Source organism: Cavia porcellus, unplaced genomic scaffold, assembly GCF_034190915.1.
Source record: "Cavia porcellus strain 051 isolate PalLab524CR breed Dunkin Hartley unplaced genomic scaffold, mCavPor4.1 scaffold_20, whole genome shotgun sequence".
In the NCBI taxonomy this organism is placed as follows: Eukaryota; Metazoa; Chordata; class Mammalia; order Rodentia; family Caviidae; genus Cavia; species Cavia porcellus.
The window spans coordinates 46,483,611-46,511,506 of NW_026947503.1; the positions used below are offsets into that span (position 1 = coordinate 46,483,611).

Genomic DNA, 27,896 nt, shown 5'->3' on the forward strand with positions numbered 1-27,896 from the left:
TAAAAACTGAGACAGGGTTGTTAACTAAGCTGGCCTCACCAACTTGCAATACTCTTGCTTCAGTCTGCCGAGTAGTTGGGATTATAGGTGTGCCTGGTTCCTGAATGGGTTTTGTAATGTTAGATTAAACTTATTAACCACGACAAGTTTTACACATTTATACATATATTTTATATACATGTCACGCACACACTGCTGAATTCAGTTTGCTGATGCTGTAAGATTTTTGTACTAGCATTCGTTAATGGGTTTTGGTTATAGAGTTGTTTTCTGATTTTTTATGATTGATTCAAAGTTTGGTTGTTTCCCATTTTTTTCTATATTCTGCTTACAAGTCCTTATGGGAGTTATTTTCCTCCTTCTATCCCACCCCAAAGTTGAGGCAGACAAGTTTTCTTTGATATGGTCAGATCTACTTTTCACGCTTATACTAAGACATAGACTTTACAGGTATTATCAATATTTGTTGGGAGCCGCAGCCCCGAGCCCGGTCGCCTCACTTGGCGGACGTGAGGCCTGTAGTAAAGAGTAAAGCCTGAGGTAGATTACCCCTCCCATCGAGCACGTTAGTTTCCTGCTTACCGCGTAAGCAACCCGCTCAACAATATAGTCTGCCTGGCAACTGATGATGTTAGCCAATCAGCTTGCCTTGCTCACTTTAACATGATTGGACACTGTATCTGTATATATACTGGTGCCACCCCTGGGGGGGAAGGAGAAGCCCGGAAGTAGAAGCCCAGAAGGAGCCGCGGGGAGCGGACCAAAGGAGGCTTCGGCTGGGAGCGATCCCAGGGCAGGCTGTACGGAGAAGAAAAATAAAAGAAAAGGTTGTCCACTGCCAGACTTTGTCGTGTGTCCTTCCTGCCGGCCGGGAGCGACATCGACATTTGGTGGCCCGCACGGGGACTGATCACCCCCGAGACGTGACAGCGGACAACGCTCCAGTACAGAGCTGCGAGACAGGTGAGTTGGGGATAAGCCTGGGCTCTGGGTGGCGCGCACCTACAGGGCTTTTAGACTCCCCTCAGGCTCACGCGTAAGTGGCGGATTCCTTGGGCCTCACGCGGTGAGTAACATATTAAAAGATGGGAAACATGCTAGGTAGCAACACTAAGAGCGAGGGTGGTTGTGGAGAAAGCTCTCAAGAGCTTACAAAAGTACGCAGGGTATTTGAGCAGGCCCAGTCAGGGAGCTCCCGAGAGGGGCCCGTCAAGGGGAACAAAGATGCTAAGGAGAAGGACGGGGCTCTAGCCTCGGAGTCGTCTGACTCCGAGGACGAGGGAAAGTTGAATGGCAAGGAGGCCAAAGAGACCAGCTGTCAGGAGCCTAAGTCGCTCGATAAGGAGTCGCAGGGTTCTTTCCCAGCGTTGCGCCGTGAATTGCGCTCCGCTCAACTTGGTCTGCGGAGGAGTAGGGAGCTCCTGAGCGCTCCCCGGCGCGAGAGGGAGGCGAAGCCTTCCGCCCCACCTTGGGGGCTGTTCCCGGAAGCGATCCCTCGCCACGAGGCAGCCGCCCGGGAGCTCCCTTCCTCTTCGCCAGAACAGGAAGTGATGCACGGGCCCCCATTTTCCGCCCAATCACGGCCGCCGTCTTATGCTCCGCCGCCGGCGGGTCGGTATTTTTACAGGCGGCTTTGGCAGGGGGGACGTTTGTCTCATGAGGTACATCCACCACCTGGGATAGATAGTGGCCCCTACGGGATATTTCCTGTACAAGTAGCTATGGGCCAGGGACGTAATGCATGGGAGCCTTTTGAGATAAAGCAGATTAGAGAACTTAAAAATGCAGTTACAACCTTTGGGCCGACTGCGCCTTACACCATTGCCATGCTGGAGAACCTGTCTTCTGGGCCCCTCACCCCCGCGGACTGGATTCAGCTGGCAAAGGCGTGTCTGCCCTCGGGTAGTTACCTGGATTGGCGAGCCTGGTACGCAGAGTTCTCTGCAGAGCAGGCTGAGAGAAACGCCAATCGGGGAAACCGGGGGTGGAACAAGGAAATGCTTATGGGAGAAGGTCGGCACGCTGATGATCAGACTCAGTTCCCCGGCGCTGTCTATGAACAAATCAACGCCATAGGGCTCCGCGCCTGGAAGCAGGTAAGTGGTGCCGGAACAGCCTCCTTGTGTCTTTCAAAAATAATTCAGGGTACCACAGAGCCATTTGTTGACTTTGTGGCCCGAATGCAAGATGCTGCCGATAAGATATTTTCTGATCCGGGAGTGGCTCGACCGCTGGTAAGGCAGCTGATTTTTGAGCAATGTACAAAGGAGTGCAAGGCAGCGATGGCTCCTCATAAGAACAAGGACCTCAACGCCTGGATTAGGATATGCAGAGAGATAGGGGGGCCGCTCTCCAACTCGGGAGTGGCTGCTCTCCTGGCCGCGGCTGTACAGCAGAGGGGACCTCGCGGGTTAGAAGGGGAATGTAAGGCTAAAGGGTGTTTTGCCTGCGGGGAGCCAGGACACATTAAACGTCATTGCCCAAACAATGCAGATGCTAGGCCTCGCCCTAGGAATGAAGAACCATATGTTTGTGGGCGATGCAAAAGGGGATCACACAAAGCTGAGGAGTGTAGGTCGGTCTTTGATGCTCAGGGCAACCGTATTTGTGGACGAGATGTTAGAGGGCCAAAAAACGGCCAGAGGGGGCCCCCTTCACAGGCGGGCCCCCGCCCCAGAGACAGGACAGCTCAGGATGGCAGCCTTCAACAAGGGCCACCCCTGGGTCAGCAGGTGTGGACCTCAGTGTCGCCTCCAGACTTATATTAGTGCCTGATATGGGTGTTCAAGTGGTTGAAACCACCTTTAAGGGACCGTTACCCGAAAATTCCGTGGGTCTGGTGATCGGGAGATCCTCCACGGCCCTTCGGGGTCTCATAGTAGTCCCGGGGGTCATAGACTCAGACTACACAGGACACATTAAAATTATGGTTCAATCTCTTGTGGGTACTATGGTAATCAATAAAGGAGACAAGATAGCGCAGCTCTTGCTGCTCCCCAGTCTCCACAGGAGATTTCCCTCAAAGCAAAAAATTAGAGAAAGTCAAGGTTTCGGTTCCTCAGGGGAAGTCTTCGAGGGACTCCATATAATACTTGATAAAAGGCCCATGCTCTCACTTAAGGTCAACGGCAAGAGTATAACAGGGCTCCTAGACACAGGAGCTGACCGTTCCATTATCTCTAAAAAGGATTGGCCCTCCAACTGGCCCACCAACACTGCAGATAACACGCTGCAGGGCCTGGGGATGGTGTCAGCTCCTCAGGTTAGTGCTTCAACCCTGTTCTGGTGCGATGAGGAGGGTCATCAGGGCCATTTCCAACCATTTGTGTTGCAGTTGCCAGTGTCTCTATGGGGAAGGGACATCCTCACTCAGATGGATGTCACGCTTACGTCAAACTGCTCCCCCCAGGCTAAGGATATACTCAGGAACCAGGGATATACCCCCGGCAAAGGCTTGGGCAATGCCCTACAGGGTCGGACATCCCCAATACCAGTAGAGAACAAAAAAGGTAGGCAAGGGCTGGGTTTTTCTTAGGGGCCGCTGAAGAAGCTCTCCTACCCACTTCGATCAAAATCACCTGGAGGTCAAATGATCCGGTTTGGGTACCTCAGTGGCCCCTGCCTGAGGAGAAGCTATTAGCCTTGTCAGAAATAGTCAGTACACAACTTAGATTAGGACACATTAAGCCGTCAACCTCCCCATGGAACACCCCCATTTTTATAATTAAGAAAAAGTCTGGCAAGTGGAGGCTGCTCCATGATCTAAGGGCGGTCAACGCGCAGATGCAGTCCCTGGGGGCGGTCCAGAGGGGGCTGCCAGCTCTCTCAGCCATCCCTCAGTCCTGGCCAGTTTATGTTATAGATCTTAGAGACTGTTTCTTCTCAATCCCCCTGCATCCAGAGGACACTCATAGGTTCGCCTTTACTTTACCCACCATTAACCAAGAAAGCCCTGATCTCAGATACGAGTGGATAACGCTGCCCCAAGGTATGGCCAACAGTCCCACTATGTGTCAGATTTACCTTGATTCCCTACTGGCCCCCCTCACTCAGCACCCTATAATTTTTCCAAAGGTTACTGCCTCTGAGCCATTAGTCCCAGCAACTACAATATACACAGATGGCTCCAAGACGGGGATAGGCGCCTATGTGATCCTAGGCAAGCCCCCGGTTACCATACAATTTGAACCTGATCAGCCTCAGGTGGTGGAACTGCAGATTGTTAAAATGATTCTTGAACGGTTCTCAGAAGCCATTAATATTGTCTCCGATTCTAGGTATGTGGTCAATGCTATGCAAGTGCTTGAGACTGCCGGTTTAATTAGATCCACTTCCACAGTGGCTGGGCTGTTCCTGTCTATCCAGACATTGCTTCAGAACAGACACCATAAGGTCTTCACCACCCACATAAGAGCACATACATCCCTGCCAGGGCCTATGGCACAGGGGAATGCGGCTGCTGATACTGCCACTCGCCCGTTATGGATTTTTACCTTACTAACACCAATCGAGCGAGCCCGTGCCTTCCATGATAAGTTTCATGTCAATGCCAGGACACTAGCAAACTATTTCCATGTTTCCAGAGCAGATGCACGAGATATCGTGCGACTATGTGACTCCTGTGCCACATACAAACCTGCCATACCGATGGGAGTAAACCCTCGAGGTTTGATCCCTGGTGATGTTTGGCAGATGGACATCACACATATACAGGAGTTTGGGACTCTTAAATATGTTCATGTTTCCACAGACACCTGTTCTCACGTCATATTTGCAACAGCAGAAACAGGTGAAAAAGTGTCTAATGTGATCAATCATTGCCTGGCGGCTTGGGCCACATGGGGCAAACCAAAAATATTAAAAACTGATAATGGACCAGCCTATATAGGCAAAGCCTTCAATGAGTTCTGCAAAATGATGGAGGTTCAATTAAAACATGGTATCCCATACAATCCCCAAGGTCAAGGAATCATTGAGAGGGCTCATAGAAGCCTCAAAGAAATTTTACAAAAACAAAAAGGGGGAGTAGGCCAAGGCCTGGCCCCAAAGGCACGATTATCCATGGCACTATTCACACACAATTTTTTAAATTTAAATAATGATAATTGCTCCCCAGCCGTGGAGCACTGCAACCCTTCCCCCAACCATAAAGGGTGGGTGAAGTGGAAAGATGTCCTGACAGGACAATGGATGGGCCCGGATCCAGTGGTCAGCTGGAACCGAGGCGCGGTTTGTGTTTTCCCACAGGAATCGGGACGAGAACCACTGTGGGTACCGGAGAGACTGACACGGGCGACAAAGCCCTCGACTGAAGATCAGACCTGCCCTACCGGAGATCCATCACAGACCAACCAACAAGATGAATAAAAATAGCGGTAGCCCGAAATGGACAAGAAGATCCTCAGGCATATGCATGGCTCGCTCGCCTAGCCTACGACCGAGTCTAGGGGTGGTGAGCTTCCCACACTCCTCCTCTAAAAAATTATGACATAGCTGGGTAGGAGAGTCAATGACGGGTAAGAGCGTACTCCCCCGGTGCGACTCAACCTAAGCCAGGCCCTACCCCATCCTGCACGTAAGCCGCTGGACTGTTAGATGCTGCCCAGGTCTAAATTTCTCTCCGAGGGGATTTCTTTACGGAGAGGAAATGAGTGCAAGCTTGTGTGCATCCAGGTTCCGTCCAGTTTGTGCCTGGCCCTAGAAAAAGGACGAGGGCCTCAGGGCCTTGGCAGACCATGGGACGGCCGACCAGGGTCTAAGCCAAGGACCTACGGTGGGCCTACGCATAGGGCATAAGCCTCTGCACCCAGTCCAGGAAGGGCTACGATGCGCACATTTATAAAAAAATAAAAATAAAAAAGGGGGAGATGTTGGGAGCCGCAGCCCCGAGCCCGGTCGCCTCACTTGGCGGACGTGAGGCCTGTAGTAAAGAGTAAAGCCTGAGGTAGATTACCCCTCCCATCGAGCACGTTAGTTTCCTGCTTACCGCGTAAGCAACCCGCTCAACAATATAGTCTGCCTGGCAACTGATGATGTTAGCCAATCAGCTTGCCTTGCTCACTTTAACATGATTGGACACTGTATCTGTATATATACTGGTGCCACCCCTGGGGGGGAAGGAGAAGCCCGGAAGTAGAAGCCCAGAAGGAGCCGCGGGGAGCAGACCAAAGGAGGCTTCGGCTGGGAGCGATCCCAGGGCAGGCTGTACGGAGAAGAAAAATAAAAGAAAAGGTTGTGCACTGCCAGACTTTGTCGTGTGTCCTTCCTGCCGGCCGGGAGCGACATCGACAAATATTCCTGTATTAGGCAGGACCTTGACTTTATCCTCTATCCTCTCATCTTGTTCACCTGTCAAGGCAAAAGCTTAGTGTTCCCAGAGTTCAGTATAATTCCTGTAGATGAAAGTTGACTTCAGCATCTGTACTGCTCATTTGCTCTCATTTTGAGGCCGGCAAATTTCTAACTTTTGTTACAACTCAATGAAGCATTTTAGCTTTCTCAGTTGAAACAAGTTATTTGGGATGTCTAATATACCACAAAGCCCACAGTGGAAGTCACTCTGTTATTTTAGTCAATTCCCATTTATGCTGTCATCCTCTCACATCAATCACTACTGATTCAGGCTCCTGTTTCTAAAGGATTCTAATGTATTATCTTTGTGCAAACAACTATTTCCTAAAATAAGTCATCTATTATTTACAGAAAAGTTTCTTCTGAGCAAAGTTCTCTTTCCTAAAGCTGCCAGATCCTCCCTCTAGTTCAATGCTGGTTTTGCTTATTCATTTTCAAAAGGGGAAGAGATGCTGTTCAGCATTTGCTAACAAGTAGAACACACACAGTGGCCTTAATTCTCTCCATTTATCACTTGGGTAGTAAAAGTTTGTCCTACAATCAATCCAGGATAAACTAAAATTTAAACTTAATATTGACACAAACAGCTGATAACTTAAACTGCAATGATAAGCAGAAATTCAACATATAGGTGACCTAAGTGTCTCCCCTGAAACATAAGAACTAAGAGCCAGGCAACAGATGGTTCTTTGGAAAATGTGTAACATGAAAGAGTATGCAGGCATGCACTGTATCAATGCTCTTCCTGTATTACCTAAGATCATAGTACTTCACTATACACAGTTAACTATTTGAGGGCATACTTATCATCTGTCCCTTCTAATTCTTGGTTTGCTCTAAGTTGAAGCCTACAGCTCCAATGAAGATGATGAAGAGATAATCTGCCTGCCTCAGTGTTAGCATTAGAGATCAACGACAAGTAAAGGTTTTATCCTGCCTTGAGTTCATTGCCCATCTGTTCTGTTCCTGTTTGGCGAAGAGTGTGTATAGTATATATCCTAACAGTATGCTTCCCAGCCCATCTTTATTAACAAGACCATTTGCAAACTGTCCTGCAAGACCTTCGCATGGGGTCTTCTTTTACTTTTGAGGGCGTTTTATAGGCAACTTAAAAGGAAATTATTGTTTGTACTTTCCTTTTAAAACACCAAATTTTACAAGTCACCATAAAATTAGGACAAGTCTATTGAGAATAAACTTACAAACTCCAAAAAATTACCTGTCATGTTTGATCCTGGCTAAGAGAGGCTCTAGCCATCCCACTGTACACTCGCAATGGGCATCTAAGAAGGTGATCACTTGGCCTTTGGAAACAGCAGCTCCTTTCAATCTCGCTCTGATCAATCCAGAACGCTGTTCCATTCGAATTACATGAACTGGCACTTTTAGTTTTTTCACATAACTCTCTAGAGGTCTTTTCAAAAAATCTGAAAAATTAACAAAACAAAACAACATGAAAACAAGAATGAATAGGTATTACCCAAATGTAAGCAATTTTGATGTGCATTTTTTTTTTTTTTTTGAGACAAGGTCTCACTTGTATTGCAGAGAGGCCATGAACTTGCTAACTGGCCTCAAACTCACAGCAATCCTCCTGCCTCAGCCTCCCAAGGGCTGAGATTATAGCCATGTGCCACCACACTTAGCAGATACGTAATCATTTCTTTACTACATATTTATCAAATATTTCCAGTGCCACACAAATGCATTTTGTCAGTGACGTCTTTTTGTTTTTTTGACAGCATGGACTAGAGCTGCCTCTATTTTATTACATGTGGAACTAGGAGAGCATCTTTGGCTCAGCCATCCCCAGAACAGGATGTCATCATACTTCTCAAAACTCTCTGGCAGGTCTGATGCTTCTTTTTCTAATTGTGTTTAAGGATTAGCAACAGTAAAAAGTAGTTCAAGAACATTAAATCCAGACCTCCACAGAGAGAAGGAACAAAATACACCACAGGTGTTATAGTTTTGAAAATTTTAAGATTTCTTCAGACGCAAAAACAAAGTATCTGCTGATCATCAGTCTTTGACTACCCAGTTCTTTCATCAGGAATCAGGAAGAAATGAGGTCAAGTTAAGCAGAGAAGCTAGAAGAGAGATCTGCAACAGACACAGATTCAGTGAAAAAAAACGTTTGAAGAAGGGAAGGTAGTTAAAAATGGGGGTAGGAAGAAGGGAAAAGGAGAACTATCCTGAAGAGATCAGGTAAGGTTACGCCCATACGGCAAGGATGTCCCGGTGTCAAAGTTCACAACTGACTTTAAAAAAGCAGTAGAAAATGTGCAATTTACTCAAAAGTAGAGAGAAAAGATCTTTTGGATCAGGTTATTCTGTAGAATTTATGGCAGAGAAGCTACTGATGGTGATATGCCCAAATATCGTTCTAGTTATTCCCCACACAATAGGCACAAGAATAATCTCCCTAAGGAAAAAAATACCTGAGATGGAACTACTGAAATTCCTATGACTAACTGTCCAATAGGTCTTCACTGATTCACAGAAGTCAGGCTGTGTGTATTAAAGGACTCCTAAAATACTAAAAGTAGGCATCCAACGTACTTCCTGTATGCTGGGGTGGGAGGTCAAACAAGAGTGAAATAATTCTTGCCTGTTTGGTAAGATCAGAATGGGTCAATAATGAAATAATCAGGAATGTGAAACCTGTAAAGATAGTAAGGTCTGTATGTACCATCACACTAGACTACTAATAATTTCTTCTTCTACTAATACATTTCTAAGTATTTGGGCTATAGAGAATAGATTAAACAACAAACAAAACAAACATCATCATCTTATGAACTAAGCCTTAAGGTCAGAAAGACCTAAGCCGATTTTGAGTAAAAAGGTGGGTGCACCCACAGGAAAAAAGAAAAAGAAAAAAAGGTGTGAGCAGTGCCAATGTTAGAGAAAAGCACCATTTTGCAGTAGCTAACATTCTGTCACGATTTTTTTTAGCACAATGCTAGTTACAGATTTATTTACTTCTCACAACCACCTTGTAAAGTTAAGTGATATTATGCATACTTTAGAAATGAAAATTTAAGGCAAGAATGTTACATGAATTTGCTCAAGGTAACTCAAAATTCAGTCTTAGGTCTACATGACTTCAAACCCCACCTTTTTATTCACAGCAAGAAAATCCTTAAAGAGAACTCTAGAGACAACAATTCAGGACTATAGAAATATCTGATGTGATATGTGTGTGTATTTATTTATTTATTTATTTCTGGAAACTGACTAAATCTCAGTGGTAGGGATATATTCTAGTACTTTATATCAAAGTTGATATATACTAAGCAATGTTTCTCCCAATAAATTTTTTTAATATATTAAAATGCAGGATTCTGTGATATGATAATTCCAAAAATTTGTTACTTTACAAACTTCCTTGCACCTTTGTGGATTTCATGAGTAAGGCTAAGAAATGTGTCTTCCTTTCAGTTGATACAGATTAAGGGGCTGATGGTTGGGTAGGTAGGCTGATGGTTGGGTTTAATCCTTAAACACAATTAGAACACATGAACTACCCAACCTCATTCTACAAAAACAAAGCCAAGAGAAGAGATTATAGTGAGAAAGTATTATTTCACTTAAAAACAAACGTGAATCTTATTTGTAAGAATATCTTTACAATTACTGTCCTACATATGGACCCCTAAGGATCCATCAGGAAGCATGAAGTTGTCAGACGGTGAGAATGTCAGGAAAAATCTCACTGTTCAAACATCTAAAAAAATATTAGCTAGAGCGCTAACATGTAGTAGGAAGTGCATGAAATGTAGGATCTAGTAAACCTGGTTCTAATTTACCTTCCTTCTGTGTAAAACAAGAAAAACACAGTCATGTCAGATTAGAATTAGTATACAAGTGCTATATCTTAAGATACCCTTCTGAGGCTACAGTCATATAACTTCAGACTGAACTATTGACTAATTCAGCCCCTGACTTTGATACAGACTTTATAATAATAAAGTTTCAACAGAGGCCATCAGAAGTAAGATACATACTGGTTAAGAAATCAAGCCCTGGGTTTATAGTTCATGGTAACACTCATTTTGTTCATCAATAAAACAGAAACTTGCAAAATCTACTTCATACATCTTTAATAGTTACTCATGTTAATTATAAAATCAAGTATCCTGAGACCATGAGATTATTCACACTGTGCACTCTAACTAGGAAACATACATAGAGAATTAGTAAATGTCAAGATTAAATGGTGTTAGATCATTCATTTATGCATGCATTCAATAAATTCCACACGGTTTACTATGTAACAGGCACTGTGAGCATTGAAGAGAGAGATAATAGCTAATTGTCCTGATGGAGGGGTTTAGTCTAGTAATTGAAGACAAGACATTAAACAGGTCAATAGGGCTGGAGATTTAGCTCAGTGGCATAAGCGCCTGCCTGGCAAGCACTAGGTTGTAAGTTTGATCCCCAGTACAAGAAAAAAAAAAAAAAAACAGGTCAATAACTGAAACCCAATGAACACTGTGGCAAAGCAGAGTATACCACGATGTGTGAAGAGGGCAGGATCTATGGAGGTGAAGGAATCCCTCCCTAAGTCAGTAACATTTGAGATGAACTCTGAGCCTGATGAGATGTTAACTACACTGCAGATGGTAGAGAAAGATTTCCTAGAGGACAGTGTTCTAGGAACAAGAACACCATGTACACAGGGGATGGTCCTGAGGTAGAAAAGAGGACATTTTCATTAAATTCAAAGTAAACAATGGACAAAAGACAGAAATGTGGGAATGGGGTGGTAGGGAATGGATTGAGATGTGACTAGAGATGCTAGATGGAATCAAATCATGCAAGCTTTAATCAGAGAGGTTACATCATCATGTTTGCAAGTAACTCTCTATGTACTGTGCTGGACAGATGGGAAGATGTGAAACTATGAGTAGGGAGAGAGACTGGTTGGTTTATTTTAGCAGTCCAGGTGAGAAATGATGGTGACCTGTATGTATCTCATGAATATAAAAAGGCAGACTTACAGAGCTACATAAATGTAAATCACTTGCTCTGGTTCCTCAGCCCAACAATTCCCATTTAAATAATGGTGCCAAGGAAACTTATGTTAAATAATTCTTAATCTGGGTAGCAAGTCTGCAGTTTAAACTACAATTTTAAACAACAGAGTGATTCCCAGATCTAAGAAATGGGGACCTGGGTTCTTGAGGATCTCTAAGCAAGAAAGGGGGGGGGGGAGGGAGACAGCGAGGGAGAGAGACAGAGAGAGAGACAGAGACAGAGAGACAGAAATTGATTCGGTCCCCTGGTCATGCACTCTGGGGTAGCACTCAGGGGAGTCTATCCAGCGACTAAGCACCTTGGGTAGAACAACACAGTAGGTATCTGCTCCCACCACTTTTCTTTCACAGATTTACATAAGGTGGAGATTAAGTAAGTCTGCTCAGGAAAAGGAGGGCAGCTATTTTGTGTAACTTTCTTTGTCACTCCTAACTATATGTACATGTCTAGTGAGGCCATATCCTATAAAAAGTTACTATTTACACAGCAAAAACAAACAAAAAAACCATCTTCCCATAAGGAATATTAAATTTAGTAAATATGAACACATAGGCAAACCAAGTAAAAAAATCTCTTGTCAATGTTTCTACCTATGGATATCCCTGTATGATAGTAGTCCATAAGATTTTACACCTTTCATCCTGCACAAAAATCAATTCAAAATGAGTCAAACATCTATGTATAAAACTTGTATCTTTGAAAGTGACAGAAGAAAACATTAGAGGACAACCTGAAGCCACACGCTTGGGCACAGACATCCTGAGAAGGACTCCCAACCACACAGGAAATAATACAAGAATCAACAAATGGGACATATCAAAATGAAGTTTCTCCAGAGCAAGAGAAACAAAAGCATGAAGAGACAGCCCACAGAATGAGAGAAAATCTTTGCCAGCCACATTTCTTCTTTCGTTTTTTTGGGAGGGGCGGTGTTTTTGAGACGGAATCGCTAAGCAGTCCAGGCTGGCCTCAATCCTTTTACCTCAGCTTCTCATGGGCCGGGATTACAGGCATGCGCCACTATACCTGGACCAGCAATTCTACTGATAGAGGGTTAATGTCTAGAATACATAAAGGGCTCAAAAATTTAACACCAAAAAATCAATTTAATACCTAAAACTGAGCAAATGAATTGAATAGACACTTCTCAAAAGAAGTACAAGTGTCCACTAGGGAAATGAAAAATCAAAACTACACTGAGATTTCATCTGACCTCAATCAGAATGGCTATCATCAAGAATACAAACAATAAATGCTAGCAGACATATGGGGAAATGAGAACTCTTGTACTGCTGGAGGGAATATAAGTTGATACAGCCACAATGGAAATCAATGGAGGCTCCTAAAAAAAAAACTAAAAATGCAACTACCATTTGATCCAGCTGTACTACTCCTTGATACAGATCCCAAGGATATACCTAAAGTGGGCATACCACAGGGATACTTGCATACCCATGTTTACTGCAGCATAATTCACAACAGCCAAGATACTGAACTAGTCTGGGTATTCTGCATAGACAAATGGATGAAACACATATTATCTGATAGTGAAGAAGAGAATTTTGTCATCTGCAGGAAGATGGATGTATCTGGAGACATACTACGTATCATATAATTTTTATGTCTTATGTAATTATATAAATTATTTCTTTAATTATGTTATACACTTGAAAAAGTAGAACTCTCTTTTGCTTCATTTGTATCTGTACAATATGGTGAAATAACAAACTTATATTGTTATCAACACATAAATTGCTCCAAATAATGCACAATGTGATTAATCTTACTATTAAATGCACATATTTAGTGTGGTAGCAGGAAGAAGAGGTATAATACTTAGGCTATTGTAGAAGATAAAATGAGAGGGTAGACAAAAAAGCTGAAAATGCTAATAAAAGGTTGAAATGATGGATCCTAAAGTTTAGTGATGGTCAAGGAAGGAAGAAAAGATGTTTCTTTGTAATTCTTTCCAAATTTTTCTGAAGTGAACAGAAGAATAGGAGAGGAACACATGATGCTAATGATTCCTAAATAGTTGTGCTACAGAAAAAAAGCTGGGAAATGCTAGGTTTCTGAGTTTAACAAGCATCTTTACTGATGGACTAAATCTTTTTACTAGTACTCTATAGTGTGCAATCTCTAAGAATAATTCAGAATAAATACAGCCAGCCCAAAGCACCTTTGATTAATATCTTTTCCCAAAAGAATGTTTCATAAAACAGGTTATGAGAATGAAAGTTTGTGGAAAATTCTGATTTTTGTAAATATATTTGAGAAAAAGTCATTGCAGAGATGGTGACGTTACAGTCACACTACATAACAGCTGTCCTTTTCACGTACCCACCTATGAAACATTTTTGAAACTCACAAAGAGAGGTAACAGGGAAGGTTTAGAAGACATGGAATACTAAGGTTCTTTCATTTTAGAGTTCATTTTTCTGTCAAAAACTGTACTTTCTGTTATATACCATGCCTAAAGTAGCATCTAGTCTTTTTCCACTAACTCAAGGGTACAGTTTCCTACAGAAGAAATCCTAGCAAAATTATATGGGTTTTTGTTTTAACTGTTCTACATAAACATTTATATTATAAAGCATTATTTCCTTCCAAAATAAGTTTAAGATCAGACACAAATTAAATATTAATTGAAGTAGTACCTTAAGTTTCATAATGGTATACTTTTCCACATGTGAATGAGTCCAAATGCCACAAATATTTTTAGGATAAACTAAAATATGTAAAATATTATATTAGGTTAAAAATTACAACAACTATATTTTAAACTGTTAGTGACAAAAGGTGTAGTATGTTATTGGAGTTAATATTTAAAATTTACCTCTTTCACTGGCATCATCTACTAGAACAATTTCTTCTATCATGTGTCTTGGTGAGCGATTAATGACACTATGAACAGTTCGAAGAAGTGTGCTCCAAGCCTCATTGTGGAAAACAATCACCACACTTGTTGTTGGAAGATTATCTGGATACACCTTTGTTTTACACCTAGAGACAAAGCAAATGCCTTTATAAGAAGTGACTATTAAGACACACACTGAAATATGGACTAACAGGGGTGACAGAACAGTAAGAACTATTTGCTCTAGGGGTGAGTCTTACTTCCTTGTCATTTATTTAAATTTTGGTATGTTCAATAAATAGTACCAAAAGTAGTGTATTTAAATTTAAATTATTTTAAAGATGTCATTTTCATGTATTCTTAAAAATAGGCAGCTCTTCCTGATGTTTTTGGTTGATTTAAGAGAATAAACTAAGGCTCTATTAGTTCCAAACTGAATGTCTATCAAGAATCCAATTATCCCAGAAAAAAAAATCTGAGCCATTAAGAGTATACACAGGTTACTAATCTAAACAAAAACAAACAACTTTCAGGAATGAAGAGAAATCATATTTACTGAGTAGTTCCTATACACCACTCTTAATCTTCCTAAACATTCTATAATGCAGATTCTTGGAGCCACATGCCACAGATGATAAGCTAAGGACAGTGACAGTGTGGAAGCAGGAGAGCCTGACTAAAGAAGACTCAAAAGTTTAGGCTCTGCTGACCAAACTCTGTATAATTAAATATCAATATACATCTCATTTACTACTAACAATACTTAAACGCTATCACCAGAAAGACCAAACACACCTGAAATACACTCACACAAAATAAATACACTACATTGTACGCTTTCAGTGCTTTGTTAGGTAACATGGTCTCTTCTTTCAAAACTACTGGCTAGAATACACATTAGACTACAAACTCTTAGAAAACAGTAACAGCAAGCCATCAGGTAGCAAAAGGCACATTTTAGAAAATAAGTCCCCTAAAGAGTGTGCCTATAACTCTTTTAGGTGTATCTACAATTGTAATAGCTGCAGGAGCCTTTTTTCTTTTTTTTCCCTGTTCTTTCACGCTCTCAAACCTTGTGTTCCCCAAAATGGACAAAGGGAAGAAGGGGGAGGAAATGAGCAAAACACCAACCAAAACCCTGCTCTGAAGTTTCTATAACAATCCTACTTACGAACACTTCACTGCAGAGCTATTCACTGGCAATCAGAACAAAAGGAAAACAGCAAGGGAAAAAAGATGACATGGTAAAGGGGCCTAAAGGAGAAACACAGGAAAGGTCACGACAGGTCCCCTATACACCATTTCCTTCCCTCCCCCGAGAAAAAGAAACTAGTAGCTACCACTGTTCGTGATGATGAACCCTTCCATCCTCTTCACCATTCCCAAGACACCCCTCCCCGTCACAGAATGGTCTCCATCTCCTGTTGCCCATATCCCCACCACCTAGCCACCAGACGCAGGAGACCTGCAGCCTCATGGCTACTTCACTCTCCACTATCCACTAGATCCACTAGAAAGCCCACACAGCCTTCCACCCTCTCTATAGTTCCTCCTTCCAAAAATGGGCTAAAAGGGGAGGAGGCCCAAAGAAGCAGCTCCCTAGGATGTAAGAAAGAAAATGTGTGCTTAAAATTCCAAATCATATATTTCTGTTTGTTTACTTTGAAATGGTCTTGCTATGTAGCTGGCTTTGAACACACGACGTAGTCTAGGCTGGCCTCAAATGTGTGGCAACCTTCCTGTCTCAGCCTCCTAAGTGCTGGGATTACAGGTGTGTGCCACCACTTTTGCCTGCTAATAATATTTTTGAAATAGTTTCTAATTAAAACTCTGCTACAACTGGAAGGTGATGCATGCCTGTTATCCTAGCTACCTGGGAGTTTGATTCAGAAGGATCACAAGGTTGAAGTCCAGGCAATTTACTGAAATCCTGTCTCAAAATCAAAACATAAAAAAGCCAGAGATGGAGCTCAGTGGTCCTTAGGTTTAATCCCTAGTACCATCCAAAAAACCCCAAAACAAACCAAAAAACTCTGTAATTATTAGCATTAAATATATATATTAAATTAATAACATACTTCAGATATCTCAGTAACCAAGCCAAGATATTTAGTGTTTCTATGAGAGAATGCATCCTGAATGCCCAAACTGCAGACTGGCATTGGTATTCAGAAGCTTAGTCTTCAGTGGTGGCAGAAGGGAGCAAAGCTTTTAAAAGAGGTGAGACCTAGTACGTTGTTACTTGGGGTTCTGCTCTCAGAAGGAACTGATACGGTCCTAGCAGGACCCTGGTTAGTTCTCTTGAGAAAGTTGTCATGAAACAGCAAGCCTGACTCCAAATCTTTCTGGCTTCCTGTCTCGCCATAAGATCACCCCTCTCACACATGCTCCTGCTATGATGCCATCTGTCATGGTGGCCCTCACCATGCTGTTTGTGGACTTTTAGCCTCCAAAATTGTGAGCTTAAAAAAAAAAAAAAAAAAAAAAAAAAAAAAAAAAAAAAAAAAAAAACAACCTCTTTTCTTTTTAAAGTACTAACTCTTGGGTTTTTATGTAATGAAAAAATGGATTATCAGAATGTGCATGTGGGTGCATGTGTGTGTGTCTGTGTGAGCATGTTGCAGGGAATTCACAGGACACAGTGCTGAAGATGAGTTTTCTACTCATCTTCAGGAAAGGCCACAGCAGGAAGCAGCTGTCTCCAACCCTGTCCCGACTCAGTTCTTCACACTCTGTCAGTGCAACTGAAAACTAGTTGGTGCAAATTTACACTAATTTTTAAAAGTTATGTACATGTATAAGATTAAAACAGGGTATAGGATTAGTTTTTTACTAAAATAAAATGCATATAACAAAACACGACAAATCTTATTTTATAGCTGAATGAATTTCCACCAAACAAATGCATGAAATAGCATTCGCGTAGTTTCCTTTGTCTCCCTTCTTCTACTAAACTTTTAGCATTATAGGTGAATTCATTCTGTTTAAAAATAGCAGTTCTTTTAGACCTGTAATCCTATTTACAAATTTAGAAACCAAGAGCCCCCAAACTTTTGTTCACTTTGGGTTATATTTAGTGATATTTACAATGGGATGAATTAAGACACAGATTTCAAAACCACAAAAATCCATAAACACAAAATGTATTAGCTATAAAGATGGTTTAGTCAGATGTGGTGGCCCATGCCTGTGATCCCAGTATTTGGGAGGCTGAGACAGGAGGACTAACATGAGTTGAAGGCCAGCCTCAACTACATAGCAAGACCTTGTCTCAAAAAACAAACAAAAAACAAAAAAAAAAATATTCATCACTGTTCTGCAGTGGACCCACTGTCTATTTACTGCTTCTCAAACAGATCTTTCCTTACTTGTTCTGTGATAATGGACCCAGGCCCTACAAGCTGCTTTCTTTTGCAGTTGGTACGTTGCATACTGAAACTCTGTCAATAAAGAGAACTGGAGGGACACTGCAAAGGGAAGAAATTTTCCTTCCTGGCTTCCTTGTGCTTCAGCTTGTTTTTTCTTCTTCTGATGTGCGTGCCAGTGGAGTATGGTAACCCAGAAGCATTTGATAAACTTCTCTACCATCCAGTGAGTTGTATGTAACCAGACCTTCTCCAAAGAGTCCTACTGAGTTTTAGCAGTTTAACAACAGACAGATTCTCAAAGAGTCTCCCAGGCAACACAGCAGTGGGCTTCCTAGTCTTGGATGCCTGACTCTGGATAATAGTTCCTATTTGCCAGTTCTAGCTGATTTCTTTCCCCAATGCACACCTAAGTATACTTCTGATGATTAGATCTGCCCAACAGTACTCATTCTAGAAGGAACTATATACAAGGTCAAGTCTAGGGAAATCATGAAACTTTTCTGCTACCCAGTGAACCCCGATGTCTGAATCCCAGCCTGCAGAAGGGGACTTTCTTTCTGGGATGTTATTATTTTCCAGTCTGGGGTATTCTGCATAATGCTGTCACCATCACTCATGTGCATGTCTTTTGATGACTATTCACTTCTACATCGTTGAGAAATAGGGATGAATAAGCTCATCATTAGAAGATACTATGAAATTATTCCTTAGAGAAGTTGTAACAATTCACACTCTTTCTGGTAGTGCGTTAGACTCCAAATCAACATTTGGTTTTATGTCATTTTTCATTAAATGACTTGGTGAGGGGAGGTAATTTCTATGAGTTTTACCACATACACAGGTTCACAGAGGCACCACTATCATCAGGAAATAAAACAGCTCTATCTCCTTGGAGAATTCTCTTGTTGCTATCATTTTATAGTCCTGTGGCAAACATCTGTTCTCCATTATTACAGTTTTGTCTTTTTCAAATGCCACATGAAGCCGGGCGTGGTGGCTCATGCCTGTAATCCCAGCACTCGGGAGGCTGAGGCAGGAAGATCGTTTCGAGTTCAAGATCAGCGTGGGCTACAAAGTGAGCTCAAGGCCAGCCTGAACTGCACAGCGAGACCCTATCTCAAAAAGACAAAAAAAAAAAAAAAAAAAAAAAAAAAAAAAATGCCCCATGAAAGGAGGCATATGGTATATAAGCTTTGAAATTGGGTTCTTTCACTCAGTATAACATCTCTGAGAAATACTCAAGAACCTGTATGTATCAAGAACCTGTCTGTTGGGGGTGGGGATTTAGCTCAGCAGCATAAGCGCCTGCCTTGTAAGCAGGCAGTCGTGAGTTCGATTCCTGGTACCGATAAAAACGAAAAAGACAAAAAAAAAAAGAACCTGTCTGTTTATTACTTTTATTGCTGAATATGACTTTATTGTTTTGTCGATCCACCTACTTGGTGTTTCCAGATTTTGGCTATTATGAACAAAATTGCTATAACCATTCATGTGGAGATTTTTGTGTGAACATGTTTTACATTTCTTTAAATACCCAACAATGGGCCCACTAGATTACATGATAAACATAATCTTACTAAGAAAACCTGCCACTTTGCCAGAGATTAACATTTTGCTTTCCCACCAGAAATACGAGAGCTCCAATTATTCTACATCTTTGTCAGCACTTCTCACTAATTTTTTTTTTTTTATCCTTTAAATAGGTATGGAGCGGTATCTCATTATAGTTTTAATTGGTATTTTTACGATGCCTGTTACAGACCAAACAGAATTTTAGATAGAATATCAAATCATTTGCCTTACTTTTACTGTATTTTTTTATTGGATTGTGTTTAAAGTTTAAAAGTTCTTTAATACCCCAGATATAAATTTTGTTTGATACATGGTTTGCAAATATTTTCTTTAAGTCTGAAGCTTGTTTTTTTCATTCTCTTTGTAGTGTCTTTAGCAGAGTGAGCTTAAAAATCCTATGAAGTTCAACTTTACCCACTTTTTCTTTTATGAAATCATAATCTTGGTATCATATATAAATATTTTTTTAACTCTAGGCCCAGAATATTTTCTCCTAAAAGTTACAAATTTTTAGTTAAGATTTAGATTTAATTTAATTTTTATGTAACATAAAATTTAGGTTAATATTCACATTTTTCATGTAGCTAATAATTCCAACACCATCTGTTAAAAAAAACAGTCTTTGTCTATCGAATGTTTTGCACCTGCATTAAAATAGCGAACAGCAACATCTTATGAATTTATTTATAAACTATTCTGTTGAACTAATTTATATATCTCTTTGTCAATACCACATTGTTCTGAATACGTAGCTTTCTTTACAGTAAATCTTTAAATTGGGTGCTGTATTTTCTCTACTTTTATTCTTTATTTTCAAAATTTTAGCTAGTCAGCATCTTTCCCTTTCTGAATTTCTGAATCCCTGTTGGTATTTAAATGAAGAGTGCACTAATGTAAACATCAATTAGGGGAGAACTGGAAAGTCTCTTACCACAGCTGGAGAGCTAAGGCTTTAGTTTCCTTGCTTTGCTGCACACGTCACAGTCTGTCTTGTATTCTAAGCCAAGTAGCAACAAACAGAAAAAAGAAAGCAATAGTAATTCTACCCATGCTCTAGGGACCAAAGTTCCTCTGATCAGAAAGACAAATTAACCCCCATCTCTACCCCATAATTTTAGCTGCTTGGCTGGGTACTGCTCCCCTTGCTGTGCAGCCTGAAAACTATGAAATTAAAGAAGGCAAAGAGCCAGGACAAGAATAGCCCCCTCCCTTCCATCTTTTGTTATTTTTTGAACCAGAAAGAGGGAACGTCTCTGGGAGTTTTTTTTTTTTTTTTCTTTCTCCACCAAATGTGCACTTCTGAAGGTCAGGCTGCCTTTGGTACAATGTTGAATAAAAGTAGTGAGATCAGAGATTCTCTGCTTCTGATCCTGGGAGAAAAAGCTTTCAGTCTTTCACTATCAAGTATAATATGACACTAAAACCACAACTCATATGAGAAAGTTGACTAACTTGACCTAAAATCATACTTTTCTGTGTTTCCAAAGGTACTATAAATGCAATTTAAAAAAAAAAGTTAAAGTGGGAGAAACGAGTAAATAATTTATTTGGTAAAGAATCTGTACCAGGAATACATAAAAAAAAAACTTTTATTATTTATTAGGAGGAAAATCTAATAAAAAATAAGCAAACAATTTGGAGACATTCCTTCATAGATAAAGGCCAACTAAATACATGAAAAGATCCTCTACATCAGTAGTAGTTAGAGAAATGCAAATTAAAAATCACAAAGAAATAGCACTTCACATCATTAAAATGGCTACAGTACAAAAGATAAAAGAACTGCAAGGATGTGGAGAAACTAGACTCTCATAATATTGCTGATGGGAATAAACATAAATGGTACAGCTACTTTTGAAAAGTTTGCTTATTTCTTAAATAATCAAATATACAGTTATCATCAGACATACCAATTCCATTCCTAGGAATCTACCTTAAGAAAACCTAAAACTTATACCTACATAAATTTTTAGCAATATTAGTCATATAAGTGTCAGAAAGTAGAAACAACCCAAATATCAACTGGTGACTAGAGAAACATAATGTGGCATAACCATACAATGAATTAACACTAGGCAATGAAAAAGAACAAAGGATGCATCTTAAAATATGCATAAATCTCAGAAATATTATACCAAGGGAAAGAATCTAGACCCAAAAGGCTACACGGTACATGACTTATTTATATGTAATGTTTTAAAAAGGGAAATATAAACAGATTACATTAGTTATGATCTAAGCAGGGGCCGGGGCAGAATGACTACCAATATACAGAACAGATTTTGGAATGATAAAAAATTTCCAAAATTGGTGATAGTTGAATAACCCTCTTGACTATAAATCGTTGAATAGTGCACCTTAAGTAGGCAAATTTTTTGGTTCCAGGGAAGATACCCAGTTTTTCATTCTGCCCTTCCTGGTGAGTAGAACTCTAAATCTGGATTATATTCAGGGAGTAGCAAACTGGGGGGACTCTGAAAGGTAAATGTAACAAGTCCATAGAAGAAGGAGACCAGAATTCAAAGTTCCATGACTCAGTGGTGAGTTTCCACTCTGTCCCATCTGGCACCAATCATCCAACACTCCAATACAGCCCCAAACCTGAAGTGTGCCTTGGGTATGCAAAGAAAGAGCCCGTAAGAGGGCTCTTTTGGTAGAAGGAATGAGGACATGGTGTCTTAAAAGTCAAAGAAAGTAGGGAAAAACTCTTTTCTCCCTTTTTCCCTTACCAAGTTTAAGAGGCACTAGAGGGGATCAATGAATCTATGACCAGTTAGGATGCGAGTAAAGGTCAGAATTACCTAAGCAACTTTTGAGTATTTTTTAGTTTAATCAAAGTTGTATCTATATGTATATACTTAAAGAATTGAACACCTCTCAGACACTTTAAAAAAAAATCTGTTCCCTTACTTCTCCCTTTCCATAAAAGCAGCTTTAATTTTTCACGTTTCTCTTGCCAATTACCTCTGAAGTTCTGAGACCTCTGTACTTCCACTTCCCACATTTTAAATTTCTAGTCTGGGATGTCATTCGTTGGCTTTCCATTACAAAAGACAATGATTTAGTTCATATCTACTCCTATCCCAACACATACTTCCTATTCCCTCAGTCATTGGTGTAGTTAGAACCTTGGTTATATCATTATTTAATGTATATATTAGGACTATGTAAAATGCTATTCATAGCTGGGTTGTATCTTATGAATACTTTTCTGCACAACATTCCCTATTTGATCCTGGGTAGTAGTGGCAGTTGTTTTCTTTTTGACTGGTTTTCTATGTGTTTGCCACTAATTTCAAACTTACAGAGCACATCCTCACAAAGGATGCATGAAGAAGGGCAGTTTGTTCAGTGTTCACCATCACTACCACACAGAGCTGATTCTGGTAACAGTAGTGAAGTTATACACTGGAGTGGAGCAGGAGAAAACCCCTGGTTTCTAAACAGTAAGTGAAAACAATTTGTTTCATTTATGTTCCAATGTAAAACATCAAGTAAAAGATGGTTTACATAGTAAGTATTCTATACAAGTGATTTGTGAATAAACTTGATGCAGGAAATGCACTACAGGGTCTCAGAGTTAGCTTGATTGCCTACCCCAGTGCTATGGTTTGTGTTTAAATGTCCCCCCAAAGCCTGACATGGTCATGGGTGGCGGGGCCTCTCACAGGCAACTGAGTCTGGCATTTGTGATTGGTTCACTGCCTAACACTGTGATTGGCAGTGTGAGCACTGCACCTGCCCAGGGGAGGTAGCAGGCATACAATATAAGGGAGGAAAAGAAGTGTGTTTTTCCCTTTTTACCTTTTTACACTTATTGCTTGTGGCTGCTGTGAACGGTTGCCCCTTAGCCATGCCAACCCTGCCTTGAAAACAGCTGAGTACTAACTGAAGCCTCCAAAAACTATAAGCTAAATAAACTTTTCCTTCCTTCATTTTGGGCATATTTTGTCTCAGCAACAAGAGAAAAGTAACCAAGACATTCAGTAACTCAATAACGTTTACTTAGGATGATAATCATCTCAGCAAGAAGGGCTAGACCACAGAATCTACCAAGGCAAGCACCTAAGAACTCAAGAATGAAGGACAGAAGCCTCCTGATACAGTATTGTTAAAATCCAACTCTACTTATCCTAACTCTCATGGCATCAGTCCATGAAAACATCCTGCTGACTTTTTTTTTGGTACTGGAAATTGAACTCAGGACCTTGTGCTTGCTAGGCAGGTGCTGATGGCACTGATCTATATTCTCAGTTGATTTTTTAATTAGGTTCCTGAAACTGAATTCAGAGTTTCAGATACATTATTCACTTACAATCACCCTAAGTCAGAGGTGTTACTCTCCCAGTTTTAGAGATGAAGAATCCAGAGGATTAGATATATAAAGTACTTTGTCCAAGATGGCAATTAAGTGGGAAAACTACAAGCTGATTTCACAAATTATGACAAAACTTGTGTTATTCATCAATCATCCATTTATGTCAAAGATTACAGTATGAAAAAGCCCAGAAAAGATTTAAGAAGTTTCCAAAGTGAAATGCACATGTAATCCAATCCTCTTCTCTCCATGTCTCCTCTCGGTTATGATTTCTACATATTTCTTGTCACCCAATAAATTTAGTTCTTTGCTAGCTTTTACCAAAAACAGTTTTGTATTTTGTAAGATATCTGGCTAACTGCCAGGTAGCATTAGGTAATATTACAAAATTTCTCATCTCATTCAGATTAAGATCAACTAAGATTAATCATGAAATTGATGGCAAAGCATAGTGATCAAGAGCACATGTTTTCTCATAGAAACTAAGATCAAATTCCATTTGGGTCACTTACAACTTCAAACAATTCATTTAATCTGCGAGTGAGTTTCCTTATCAATAAGCTGGGCACACTACTATTACTTTGCTCAACTATTTAAATATGATAAATTACCAGATAAATAATTAGCACTTAAAATGGTATCATCACTTTTTAAATATCTACAACTAGTTATATGGTATGGATGTGCCACCTTCAATGATTTGAAATTTGTCTTAAGCATCATGCTCTAAGATAACACATTACAAAGGTATTCAGTGATTATTACTTCTACTTAATTATTGTTACCAGTGAGACAGTGCCATTCTTTCCTCCAATTTTCTTCAGGAAACATGCCCTTGAATACCCTACAAGGTAGTAAACATTCCTGGTGGACAAGATGATCTGGACACAAGCTGGCTATTCCACCAACCGAGTACATGCCCTAAAACAAACAAGACTTTTGGGGGATTCAAAAAAAAAGTGGTGAAAAAGTCACACTAGGGGCTGTTGCACACTGTCCTTTCACCTTGGAGAAATGGTCTGCAAAGCATATGCTGATCAGGTTTGCCTAAATTTGTGTGAAGATAATCTAATGTTAATCTTTATTTCTCATGTACTTTGGAAGGTTGGTTGTAAGTAATACAAAAAGTAAGAAGGAAAAGCCCATTAGGAGTTTGTTTCTTCTGTGAATCACTCTGGGAGCTACACCTCTCTCTCTCAACAGAGGTCTCTCTAAAGCCTAGTATTCAAATATCTCTCTAAATCCAGGAAGTATTCAAAGTACAAGTCCTTCTTAATTACCCTTGTTATTGTCCTTACGTCACAGGTAAGGATTCTGAAGTATGGCAAAGTCAATTAATACAAAGGCAGTAAATGGCACAGGCAGATCTGAACTTCGGTACTACTAAGATATTAACAAAAAATTAATCTAGAGACAACGCAAAAACGAACAAAGAGGGAAAAAAAGGTTCAATATATACATACAAATAGGTCCAGAAGAACAGATTGCAGAGAATGGTGAAACAGCAGTGTTTGAGGAATGTCTCGGCACTAAATAATAATAATATGCATGCTCAGATTAAAAGTCTGTTATGTGCATTCAGTATGCTGATAAAGAAATCCATACACTTACAGACAGGTACAGCATGCTTAGGGCCACTGCAAAAGAAATAAAATTAGAATGTACAGCTTTATCAGCAGAAGCTATCAATTAGTATAGCAGGGAAAAATTTTAAAAGGCAATAAATAAATTTAGAATATTAGGTCAAACTTTATACTCTAGCCCAATCCAACTTTGCGCTGGTTTTGTATCCTGGAGCTGCTGTTATGTGGCTAAGGAGAACATATGATCATGTTGAAGGTCCCATTTTAAGTTTACAACCACGAACCATAAATAGGTTTTCAGTACGCTCCAGCAGTACTAACTGCTGTTCCTAATCAACTTCCAATTGTTTTGATTATAACACTGGTGCAATTCCTCCATGGTGTGCCTTTAGTTTTTGTTCATTTTTTCTGCTATAAAACATTCTATCATAGGAATACACCACATTCTGCTGTTGACAGGCATTTAAATGCTGTTCAATGTGGAGTCAATACAAACAGTTCTGCTGTAAACATTTTTGTCCTTGTCTCTTGCTGCATAAAATGTGAGTTTTTGCTATACCTAGAAGTGTAAATATCAGGCCATGAAGAATATAAATGCTCATTTTAGTAGATATTTGTATGTTTTGTACATGGCTGTGCCAATTTATACCAAATGGTTTATTAGCATATGAAGTGATATGCCCTGTGGTTTTCTAATTACTAATGATTTTGAGTACTTTGTCATATTTTGGGTCATTTGGATAATCAATCTCTTCTGTGACACAATAATTTTTCACTTATTTTTGGATTTTCATACTGATATGTAGGAGTTCATGTACTTTGGGATCTGAGTACTTTGCTGGTTATGAATGTCAAGTAATTTGACTTAGTGTACTTTCCTTTCACACGTCTCTTTTTTAGTGAACAGAAAAATTTTAATGGGGGCTGGGGTCTAGCTCAGTGGTAGAGTGCTTGCCTAGTGTGTTCAACCCCTAGGTCAGTTAAAAAAATTATATATCACACACATGAGGGAGAGGGAGTCTGGTTTAGCAAACATTTTCTACTATTATTATTATTATTATTGCTTTTTGCATTCTGTTTTAAGAAATCTTTCTGGGCATGGTAGCATATGCCTGGAATTCCAGTACCCATGCCAGACTGGGTGACATAGTAAGTTCAAAGCCAGTCTGAACTGCACAGCAAGACCCTGTCACAAAAATCTTGAAAAGAAGAAAAGAAAGAAATCTTTCAGGGGCTTGAGGTGTAGTTGGTTGCGGAGTACTTTTCTAGCATGCACAAGGCCCTGGGCTCAATGATACAGCACTCCCCATGCCATGCCCCCACCCAAAGAAAAGAAAAAAAAGGAAAAACAAAAATAAATTACACAAATTTAAAAACAATCTCCTCTGTGATCTTCTACAGTTCTACTGCTTTGCCTTCAGGTTTGTATCTATAATACACAGGAAATACCTTGATACACACACACACACACACACACACACACACACACACACACACACACATTACAAGGAAAGGTTCAATTTATGTTGTCCTTTGATGTCAGCTGTATTTTTTTAGGAACTGGTAATTTTATCTAAATTTTAAAATGGGATAATTTTGCTTTCAATATCACTTAAATTCTTATTTTTACTTTAACGTGATAAAAAAAACCCACAAGCTCTGCCTTTTCAATAGACTTTTAAGTACATCGTTATGCACAATGTTGTACAGCAGATCACGAGAACTTATTACCTTGTACAACTGAATTTACATGCTTGCTGATGAGCAACTTTGCATTTTCCCCTGCCCCCAGCCCTAGAAACCAATACTGTTTTCTCTGCTTCTATGAAACCAATTAGTTTAGGTACCTCACATAACCCATTTATAATCTTTAAATGTCTACAGGATATGCAGTGATATGCTATCATTCCTGATTCCCCCCTCCCTTTTTTTAGAGACAGGGTCTCGCTGTGCAGCTTAGGCTAATCATTATCTTACTATGTGGCCCAGCCTGGCCTGCAATTTGTGGCAATCCTCCTGCCTCAGCCTCCCAAATGCTGGCACAAGAGGCACGTGCCATCATGCCTGGCTGATATTTGCTCTTTAGGAAAACATTTCTCAGGAATATGCTCTTGCTTAGCTTTTTTCATTGACAGAACTTTAGCTCTGTGAACGTTTATACTCTAGGTTCTATTTTATTATTTTCTGTTCTCTGTAATATGTGATCCCTTAAGATCTGGAGGTACACTGATCACCTTTTCCATTCCTTATATAGACAACTACTCTGCTTGTCTCAATCAGTTTTATTATTTTTTCAATCAATTTTTTTCTTTCTTGCTTTTCTATTAATGAAGTTTTCAAAATCTTTTTTTGGTTATTGTTGGTATGTATATATGTCTTTCTTTTTTGAGGGCAGTCTAGGGCAGCCTTAAACTTGCTACGTAGTTCAGGCTGGTGTGGAACTGGCAATCTTCCTGCTTTAGCTTCCTGAGTACTGAGATTGTAGGCATGTGCCATCACACCTGGCTATCAGTCTTTAAGTGTCTACTTTTTCTTCTATTGTTTTCAGTTCAATTTTTTTTCTAATTTCTTAAAATGAATCTCCTCCCTGCCACTCCCACCCCCATCAGGGGACTGAACCCTGGTCTTGTTGTACTGAGTCATATACTCAGACTTAATTTTATTTTGAGACAGGGTCTGATAAAGTTGATAAACTGTGCAGGTTTGCTTACGCTTGCGATCTTTCGGTCTCATCCTTCTAGAATGGTGAGAACACAGGCATGTGACACCATGTTTTGCTGGTTCACTAGTTTTCTATTTTTGAA

General features: G+C 40.2%; 1 protein-coding gene across 3 annotated transcripts in view; it reads right to left on the reverse strand.

Moving 5' to 3' along the window:
* Nucleotides 1-27,896, reverse strand: part of Galnt1 (polypeptide N-acetylgalactosaminyltransferase 1) — a 111,734-nt gene that overhangs the window by 27,386 nt on the left and 56,452 nt on the right. For all 3 annotated transcript variants that reach the window (XM_063231767.1, XM_063231768.1, XM_013157178.2), the window contains exons 4-5: nucleotides 14,231-14,397; nucleotides 7,571-7,778 (exon numbers count right to left, since the gene is read on the reverse strand). In XM_063231767.1, coding sequence (XP_063087837.1) covers nucleotides 7,571-7,778; nucleotides 14,231-14,397 — 375 coding nt within the window. The remainder of the gene's footprint in view (nucleotides 1-7,570; nucleotides 7,779-14,230; nucleotides 14,398-27,896) is intronic.